This window comes from Stomoxys calcitrans, chromosome 1 (assembly GCF_963082655.1).
Source record: "Stomoxys calcitrans chromosome 1, idStoCalc2.1, whole genome shotgun sequence".
In the NCBI taxonomy this organism is placed as follows: Eukaryota; Metazoa; Arthropoda; class Insecta; order Diptera; family Muscidae; genus Stomoxys; species Stomoxys calcitrans.
This window is the reverse complement of record NC_081552.1, coordinates 226,258,759-226,268,481: the sequence shown is the minus strand read 5'-3', so window position 1 is coordinate 226,268,481 and position 9,723 is coordinate 226,258,759. Positions and strand designations below refer to the sequence as shown.

The 9,723-nt window shown below is 45.0% G+C and overlaps 1 protein-coding gene across 1 annotated transcript in view; it reads right to left on the bottom strand.

The window, feature by feature from the left end:
- Nucleotides 1-205: 205 nt before the first annotated feature.
- LOC106088956 (carboxypeptidase B) overlaps nucleotides 206-9,723 on the bottom strand; it is a 48,527-nt gene continuing 39,009 nt past the window's right edge. The window contains exons 2-6 of the mRNA XM_013254672.2: nucleotides 6,407-6,737; nucleotides 6,040-6,351; nucleotides 980-1,090; nucleotides 753-907; nucleotides 206-690 (exon numbers count right to left, since the gene is read on the bottom strand). Of these exons, the coding sequence (XP_013110126.1) occupies nucleotides 399-690; nucleotides 753-907; nucleotides 980-1,090; nucleotides 6,040-6,351; nucleotides 6,407-6,737 (1,201 nt within the window). The 3' untranslated portion in view covers nucleotides 206-398. The remainder of the gene's footprint in view (nucleotides 691-752; nucleotides 908-979; nucleotides 1,091-6,039; nucleotides 6,352-6,406; nucleotides 6,738-9,723) is intronic.

The window sequence follows — 9,723 nt, the reverse complement described above, 5'->3', positions numbered from 1 at the left end:
TTGAAAAAAAAAAACCAACTGATTCTTGTTTTCTTAATTTGTATTTTATTTATTTAAAATTAATTAACAATTAAATAAAAGTTCTAAGTTTTATATATAAAATGAAATTCACTAAGGGACAAATATTACGGGAGCACACGCGCAATGCATGTGTGGACCCAAATAACATTCAACAAAAAGCAAAAATAGGACATGAGTATACAAATCGAATGCCTCGATGCTGCTACAGCAGCATCCTAGCATTTGGGGGGATATAAATAAAATCAATACTAATAAACTAGAGTGGCATTTGCTCATGGCATACTTCAATAAAAACATGAAGCAGGACAATGCCAGCAGGGAGGAAAGGGATGGCAGGGAAGGAAAAGGTTTGGGCAGTTAAATGATCATCCATGGCTTTAATACAAGCTCACGTGTCGCACGAATTCCACAAAACCGGCAAAAGTTTCCTTACAAATGTGTATGATGTCAGAGTTGGCCACCTGGAAATTATCACCGGGCAACTCCAGGGTAAAGGACATGGGTATACCCAAATTTCCATAGGCATAATCATCCAGGCCACCCGAAGCTTCGTACAAAATGTTGGCAGAAGTGCCCACATTGTAAGTAGTGCCACGATATTTGGCTATTTGACTTGCAGCACGTAACGCCACCTGGTGCAGGAAACCTCTGGTGGGAGCAAAGGCGTTTCTGTAAAAAAACACAGAGAAATTTTCATTAGTAACAGTTTTCCCCTAGGACCACTTATGTACCTGGCATATCCGAAAGGATAGAAAATAAATTTGCCAAATGAATGCACATCCAAGCTAAGCTTGACACGATTACGATTGTATTCCAAGTAGCGGGAAATAGCTGCTGTTTCGGGTTCTGAGGCGGGTGAAGTACCCGAGAAGACTTCCGAGCATAGCTGAAAGTATGGCAGAGAATTTGAATGTTAGATCTGTTGTAAAAAAAAAATGATGTGCACAATTCAGATTACATTTTGACTGGCACCACGAGCATTCCAGTTATTGGGGAAATTGCGATTGATATCAACACCAACACATGAACGGCCGGGATAACGATGTCTGTTCTTACGCCAGAAACGATCCTGAAAAGAAAAGTCAAATATTAAACAAAAAGAACAACAAAATCTTCTTGGTTTATAAGAAACCTGCCAAGTTTCTAAGAAACATCGTAAGATCCTTTTACATTCCAAGCACCTCCTAAACTCCAAGGGACCTCTTAGGTTCCACAGGACCTCTTGGTTGTCAAGGGACTTCTTAGCTGTCAAGGAATCTCTTAGATTCCAAGGGTTGTCTTAGATTCCAAGGGACCTCTTAGGATACAATATACCTCTTAGGTTCCAAGAGACCTCTTAGTTTCCAATGGACCTCTTAGGTCCTAAGGGACCTCTTGGATTCCAAGAGATTCTAAGGATCCAAGGGACGTCTTAGGTTCCAAGAGACCTCTTAGTTTCCAAAGGACCACTTAGGTTCCAAGGGACCACTAAAATTCCAAGAAATCTCTTAGGATCCAAGGGACGTCTTAGGTTCCAAGGGAACCCTTAGGTTTCAATGGACCTCTGAGTTTCCAAGGGACCCCTTAGGTTCCAATGGATCTGTGAGTTTCCAAGGGACCTCGTAGACTTCAATGGACCTCTTAGTTACCAAGGGACCTCTTAGGTTCCAAGGGACCTCTTAGGTTCCAAGGGACCTTTTAGGTTCCAAGGGACCTCTTAGATTCCAAGGGATCTTATAGGTTCCAAAAGACCTCTTAGAGTCCATGGGACCTCTTAGTTTCCAAGGAACCTCTTAGTTTCCAAGGAACCTCTTAGTTTCCAAGGAACCTCTTAGTTTCCAAGGAACCTCTTAGGTTCCAAGGGACCTCTTAGATTCCAAGGGATCTCATAGGTTCCAAGAGACCTCTTAGGTTCCAAGGGACCTCTTAGCTTCCAAGCGACCTCTTAAGTTCCAAAGGACCTCTTAGGTTCGAAGTGACGTCTTAGGTTGCAAGAGTTCTATTAGGTTGCGAAGGCGCCTCTTAGATTCCTAGTGACGCCTCAGGTTCCAACGGACCTCTTAGGTTCCAAGGGACCTCCTTGGTTCCAAGGGACCTTTTAGGTTCCAAGGGACGTCTTAGGTTCCAAGAGACCTCTTAGGTTCCAAGGGACGTCTTAGGTTCCAAAGGATTTCTCAAATTCCAAGGGACCTCCTAGGTTCCTAAAAACCTCCTTGGTTCTCAAGAACCTCCTAGGTTCTCAAGAACCTCCTAGGTTCCCAAGAACCTTCTAAGTTTCCAAAGAACCTCCTGGGTTCCCAAGAACTTCCTAGGTTCCCAAGAACTTCCTAGGTTCCCAAGAACTTCCTAGGTTCCCAAGAACCTCCTAGGTTCCCAAGAACCTCCTAGGTTCCCAAGAACCTCCTAGGTTCCCAAGAACCTCCTAGGTTCCCAAGAACCTCCTAGGTTCCCAAGAACCTCCTAGGTTCCCAAGAACCTCCTAGGTTCCCAAGAACCTCCTAGGTTCCCAAGAACCTCCTAGGTTCCCAAGAACCTCCTAGGTTCCCAAGAACCTCCTAGGTTCCCAAGAACCTCCTAGGTTCCCAAGAACCTCCTAGGTTCCCAAGAACCTCCTAGGTTCCCAAGAACCTCCTAGGTTCCCAAGAACCTCCTAGGTTCCCAAGAACCTCCTAGGTTCCCAAGAACCTCCTAGGTTCCCAAGAACCTCCTAGGTTCCCAAGAACCTCCTAGGTTCCCAAGAACCTCCTAGGTTCCCAAGAACCTCCTAGGTTCCCAAGAACCTCCTAGGTTCCCAAGAACCTCCTAGGTTCCCAAGAACCTCCTAAGTTCCCAAGAATCTCCTAGGTTCCCAAAAACCTCCTACGTTCCCAAGAATCTCCTGGGTTCCTAAGAGCCTCATGGGTTCCTGAGAACCTTTCAGGTTAATAAGAGCTTCAAAGGTTCCTCAGGATCGACCAGGTTCTAAAGAATATTCTACGTCCGTAAGACCCTCCGTAAAAACCTCAAAAGTTCGTATGATCCTCCCAGGTTCGAAAGAACTTCCCAGGATTCTATAAACCTCCCAGGCTCATAGAAACTTACCAGAATCTTGAAGACCTCCTAGGTTTCCTAAGAATCGTCCAGTTATCGGAAAACCTTCCAAGTTTCTGACAACCTCCCAATTTTCATAGGTCTTGCCGGATTCCAAAGCACCTTCCAGGATCTTACAAACTTTCGAGGATTATATAAATCGTTGAGGTGCCTAAAAACCACCCAGAGTTCTATGAACTTCTAATAATCCTATCAATCTACAAAGTTCCCTAGATCCCCTTAACAACCTCCCAGATTTTTAAGAAGCTCTAAGGTTCCTCAGAAACCACCAGGTTCCAAGGTACCTTCTACGTTTGTAAGAACCTTCGTAAAAACCGCAAAGGTTCTTATGAACCTCCCAGGCTCAAAAAAACCTCCGAGGATCCTAAGAACCTCCCAAAATCTTTAAAACCTCACATGTCCTTATGAACCTCCCAGGATCTTGAAAACCTTCCAGTTTCTTGAGAACCATTCAAGTTTTTAAAAAACTTTCAGGTCCTTGAGAACCTCACAAATTCTTGAAAACCTCCAAGGCTCTTGACAACCTCGAAGGTTTCTTAGGTTCGCCTAGGTTATTGATAACCTCCCGGGTTTTTGAGAACCTCCAAGGTTTTTTGAGAACCTTCCAGGTTCTTGAGAACCATTTAAGTTTTTGAGAACCTTCCAGGTTCTTGAGAACCTTCCAGGTTCTTGAGAACCTTCCAGGTTCTTGAGAACCTCACATGTTCTTGAGAACCTCCCGGGCTCTTGAGAACCTCCCAGGTTACCCCCCAGGTTCTTGAGAACCTAAAGAATGTCTCCGGTTCGAAACAACCTCACAGGTTCGTAAAACCTTGTGTCCTAAGAACCTTTCAATATCCTAAGAACCCCTTAGGATACCAAGAATCTCTCAGGATTCCAAAAATCTCCTAAGTTTCTAAGAAAATCCTTGGTTTTTATCTGACCGACCTATTTCCTTAGAACCCCTTGCATCTCAACAGGTTCTAAAGAATCGGCCAGGTCCAGTATCCTCCCAGGAACCTGGGAAATTCCCAGAGACCTCCCATGGTCCTAGGAAATTATAGAAATCGTCCAGGTCCAGGTTTTTCAAATCGTCCAAGTTCTTGGGTCCGTTCAGGTTTTCTTTAGAACCTCCCAAAATGCAAATTTGCCCATAAACATTCCACTGAGGAACTTGGGCAAGCTTCCCACATATTGTTGAGTGCTGTCCGATTCAAGTTTTAAGCTCAATGACAAGGGACCTTAATTTTATAGCCGAGTCCGAACGGCATGCCACAGTGCGACACCTCTTTGTGAGGAGGTTTTTACATGGCTGCCATACCAAATGGTACAGAAGCTCCCAAATGTCGCCAGCATTAGGAGGGGATAACCACCGCTGAAAAATTTCATGATGTTCTCGCCAGGATTCGAACCCTGGGGTTCAGCGTCATAGGTGGCCTCCTGCCGCCGGCATTAGGAGTGGATAACAATCTCTGAATATTTTTTCTGATATGCTCGCCAGGATTTGAACCCAGGCGTTAAGCGTCATAGGCGGACATGCTTGCTTATGCGTTACGGTGGCCTCTTTTTTGGAGCCATACCGGTTATCTTTAGCCATCCGGTTTCTCTTTAGTTCAATGCAGATCATCAAAGTTCGCTGTAGTATCCTTCAGGTTCTCTTTAGATCTACCCAGGTTTTTGAAATCGTCTACCTCAGACCGTCAAACTCTTTAAACGGCCCAAATTCTCAAGAACATTTTAGGTTTTCTTCAATCGTTCAGGTTCTCTAGAACCGTCTTGATTCTCTGGAATAGTCTGGGCTTTCTAAAACAATTCAGGTCGTTTTAAAAAGTCCAGGCTCTCTAGAACCATTCAGAATCTCTTGAGTCGCAGGGGTTGATTTTCGAGAATATTGCGTCTCATCTACAACAGCCCATGCTCTGTAGAACAGTTAAGGTTCGCTAGAACCATCCAGGTTCTCTACAACCGTTCACCATCCAGGCTATTTAAACCGACGAAGTTCTAGAACCGTCCTGGTTCTCTGCCACATCTCAGGTTCTCTAGAGCACTTCAGGTTATCTAGAGCGTCTCAGGTCCTCTAGAGCAGTTCAGGTTGAGAGTTGAAGAGGTTCTAGAAGTCTCATTTTTATACCCTCCACCATAGGATGGGGGGTATACTAATTTCGTCATTCTGTTTGTAACTACTCGAAATATTCGTCTGAGACCCCATAAAGTATATATATTCTTGATCATCGCGACATTTTATGTCGATCTAGCCATGTCCGTCCGTCTGTCCGTCCGTCCGTCTGTCTGTCGAAAGCACGCCAACTTCCGAAGGAGTAAAGCTAGCCGCTTGAAACTTTGCACAAATACTTCTTATTGGTGTAGGTCGGTTGGTATTGTAAATGGGCTGCCATTTAAACCGATCTTGGGTCTTGACTTCTTGAGGCTCTAGAGGGCGCGTGAAATTTTGCACGACGTGTTTTTTTATGATATCCAATAATTGTGCCAAGTATGATTCAAATCGGTTCATAACCTGATATAGCTGCCATATAAACCGATCTAGGATCTTGACTTCTTGAGCCTTTAGAGGTCGCAATTATTATCCGATTTGCCTGAAAATTTGTACGACGGTTCCTCTCATGGCCATCAACATACGTGTTTATTATGGTCTAAATATAAATCGATCTCTCTATTTTACTTCTTGAGCCCCCAAAGGGCGCAATTCTTAGTCGAATTGGCTGACATTTTGCACAGGTCTCCAACATATAATTTAATTGTGGTCTAAACCAGATCATATCTTGATATCGCTCTAATAGCAGATCAAATCTTTTCTTATAAAATTTTTGCCTAAGACGAGATGACGGGAAAAGTACTCGACAAATGCGCTCCATGGTGGAGGGTATATAAGATTCGGCCCGGCCGAACTTAACACGCTCTTACTTGTCTCTCTTTAACAATCGCTAAATAAATCATTTTGCATCTACTCACATTGGTAAAGGAATATTCATAGCCATCGGGATTCACCAAGGGCAACAAATACAATTCAACATCACTGAGCACTCTTTGGAAAGCTCTGATATTAGTCAAAATCTCATTGGCAAAGTACAACACCGACAATGGGGTAATCCATTCGCGACCATGGGTGCCAGCTTGTATATACGCAACACGACGTTGACGAACGCGGCTGTTCAAAGATATGGACAACACTGCCAAGTGGCGTCCTTCAGAAGAGCGACCCAAGGACTCATAGCGACAGTATTGAGGATAACGGTGGGACAAAGCACTCATGAAACCTAAAATCTGCAAAGAAAGAGAGATAAGTTACCAATGCAATGCCGGTTTTATTCCAACTCACCTCAGTGTATCGTGGAAAATGTGCAAAGAAACCACGTGCCTGTCTTCTTGTTCTGCTACGTTCACAGTGGGAACCCTCACAGTCACTTTCATTGCTGCTGCTTATGGTTTCATTGAACAATCTCATCTCTTCCATCAAAGGCTTAGCTTGATATGTTACACCCAGTTCATGTAGGCGTTCTTCGAAGATAGGTTGCATTATGGGACTGACCGAAACAATGGACATATTACGTGACAATAGCCAAAAATCTAAATCAACATCTTGTGTTTGGAGCTCAACCATGTAGTTGAAGGCTTCCTCTCTGTCATGGAATATCGTGTATTTGTTGTAGCTGTAATTAAATATAAAATGTAATTCTTAAGTGAAAAAGTATAAAAATAATTAAAGTTTAGTTATATCTGTAGGCTGGTACAATATTCGTTATTCTCAGGTTCTGATTGCTCAACATTAATACCGGCGATAGATGATGACGATCGTAAAGGATCGGTGAATCGTTTATACAACAACAAACAGCACTGGGTCTTACGTGCATTACTACTCTAATCAATCGACCCCGCTCTGAAACGGCCATCACGTCCTGGCAGAGTGTATCATTCATAATTCGCCTTCTGTCCACAATTTCTTGAAGACTCGCCCTATGGTCGACAGCAAATGAATGACAGAGTTCATTTTCTTTCGGTGTAGGTCGTATTCAAAGTCTGATCCAAAAGATCGCAAAAGACATCCCGCGAAGCGATTTCAGCGGAACCCCTACTGCCGCTCACTAAGAATATCGTTGGACTCCAAATCACTCACAAAATGGTGATTAGCCATGTGCTCCATAATCTTAGAAAGTGCGGAGCATATGGCAATTGGCTGGTAAAATTGTTCGCCTCGCACTTCTTGGGAATCGGCTGAAGGTTTACAACCTTCCAAGACGCTAGGAAAACTCCCACACTTTAAGGAAGCTTGAATAGGTTGCGTAATGGATGAGTAAGCCTTGAAGAACACTTAGACAGGACAAGCGTTGATATACCATCCGGGCCCTGGGATTTATTTACATTGAGATCCACATATAACCATATTGACCGATTGGGATTTAGCACTGATGTTGTAAGTCATAACAGGGATCAAATTGCAACCAAGGGTCAAAATTCAACCAAATCAGGTGAAATTTAAACTTCTAGGGGATCGAGAAATTAAAACCTGGAATCGGTTTATATGGGGGCTATATCAGTTTATAGACCGACTAGGATCGTACTCGGCATAGACATTGGAAGTCATAACACAAGGCTTTGTTTCAAATTTCAGCCAAATCGGGTGAAAATTGAGGCTTCCAGGGGCTCAAGAAATCAAAACTGAGGATCGGTTTATATAGGGGCTATATCTGTTTACAGACCGATTCATATCTTACTTAGCATGGATTTTGAAAATCAAAACTCCGGTATTTGTTTCAAATTTCAGCTAAATCGGATGAAAATTGAGGCTCCTAGGGACTCAACAAGTGAAATCGGGGGATCGGTTCGTATTGGGGCTATATTAGTTTTTAGAGCGATTCATACCAACTTGGCTTGGATGTTGGAAATCATAACTCAAGTCTTCGTTTCAAATTTCAGCCAAATCGGTTGAAAGTTAAGGTTTCTAAGAGCTCAAGAACTTAAATCCGGGGTCGGTTTATATGGGAGTTATATCTATTATGGACCCATTCTGACCATACTTGTCCTAGATGCTGGAAGTTATAACACAGGTCATTGTTCCATAGTTCAGCCAAATCTGACGACAAATTGAGGCTCCTAGGAGGTTAAGAACTCAAATCGGAGGATTGGTTTATATGGGTGCTATATCAGTTTATAGATCGACTAGGATCGTACTTAACATGGATATTGGAAGTCACAACACAAGGCTTTGTTTCAAATTTCAGCTAAATCGAATGAAAATTGAGGATTCTAAGGGGTCAAGAAGTCAAATCCAGGTATCGGATTATATGGAGGCTAAATCAGTTTATAGACCGACTAGGAAAGCCTGTTTGGTGCTACGAAAGCCTGCTGGGCTGGAACATTGAGTTTCAATCTGTGTGGTGTTAATTGCTGCCATGAGAAGCTTAGCTGCGAGTTACCTGGCGCGTCCATAGGTTGCGGATAGTGGAACGCTTCATACGGAGTAGCTGCAATGGCAGTCGCGAACTATCAGCGGTATCAAGTGGTATCGAGGGGTGAGTCTCAGTGAGGGGTCGGACGGCACCTGCTCTTGAACAAATACTGAGTGCCTAGCCACCCAGTTCCCATGGCGATCGGTCCTTTTGACCGGAACGAGCTTGACGAGGATCAGAAGGACGGAAGGACGGACGGACGGAAGGACGGACGGAAGGACGGACGGAAGGACGGACGGAAGGACGGACGGAAGGACGGACGGAAGGACGGACGGAAGGACGGACGGAAGGACGGACGGAAGGACGGACGGAAGGACGGACGGAAGGACGGACGGAAGGACGGACGGAAGGACGGACGGAAGGACGGACGGAAGGACGGACGGAAGGACGGACGGAAGGACGGACGGAAGGACGGACGGAAGGACGGACGGAAGGACGGACGGAAGGACGGACGGAAGGACGGACGGAAGGACGGACGGAAGGACGGACGGAAGGACGGACGGAAGGACGGACGGAAGGACGGACGGAAGGACGGACGGAAGGACGGACGGAAGGACGGACGGAAGGACGGACGGAAGGACGGACGGAAGGACGGACGGAAGGACGGACGGAAGGACGGACGGAAGGACGGACGGAAGGACGGACGGAAGGACGGACGGAAGGACGGACGGAAGGACGGACGGAAGGACGGACGGAAGGACGGACGGAAGGACGGACGGAAGGACGGACGGAAGGACGGACGGAAGGACGGACGGAAGGACGGACGGAAGGACGGACGGAAGGACGGACGGAAGGACGGACGGAAGGACGGACGGAAGGACGGACGGAAGGACGGAGGAGCGGACATGTATAGACCGATTTGGACCGTACATGCCACAGTTGTTGAAAATCATAACGGAACAACACATGCGAAATTCCAGCCAAATTGTGCACATATTGCGGCTTGTAAGGGCTCGAGAACTCAAATCGGTGGATCGGTTTATATGGGAGCTATATCAGATTATGGACAGATTTGGAGCGTACTTGGCACAGTTGTTGAAAGTCATAAAAAAATACCATGCACACAATTTTAGCCAAATAGTACAAAAATTGCGGCGCGGCTTCCAAGGGCTCAAGAAGTTAAATCGGGAGATCGATTTATATGGGACCTATATCAAGTTATGGACCGATTTGGACCGTACTTGGCACA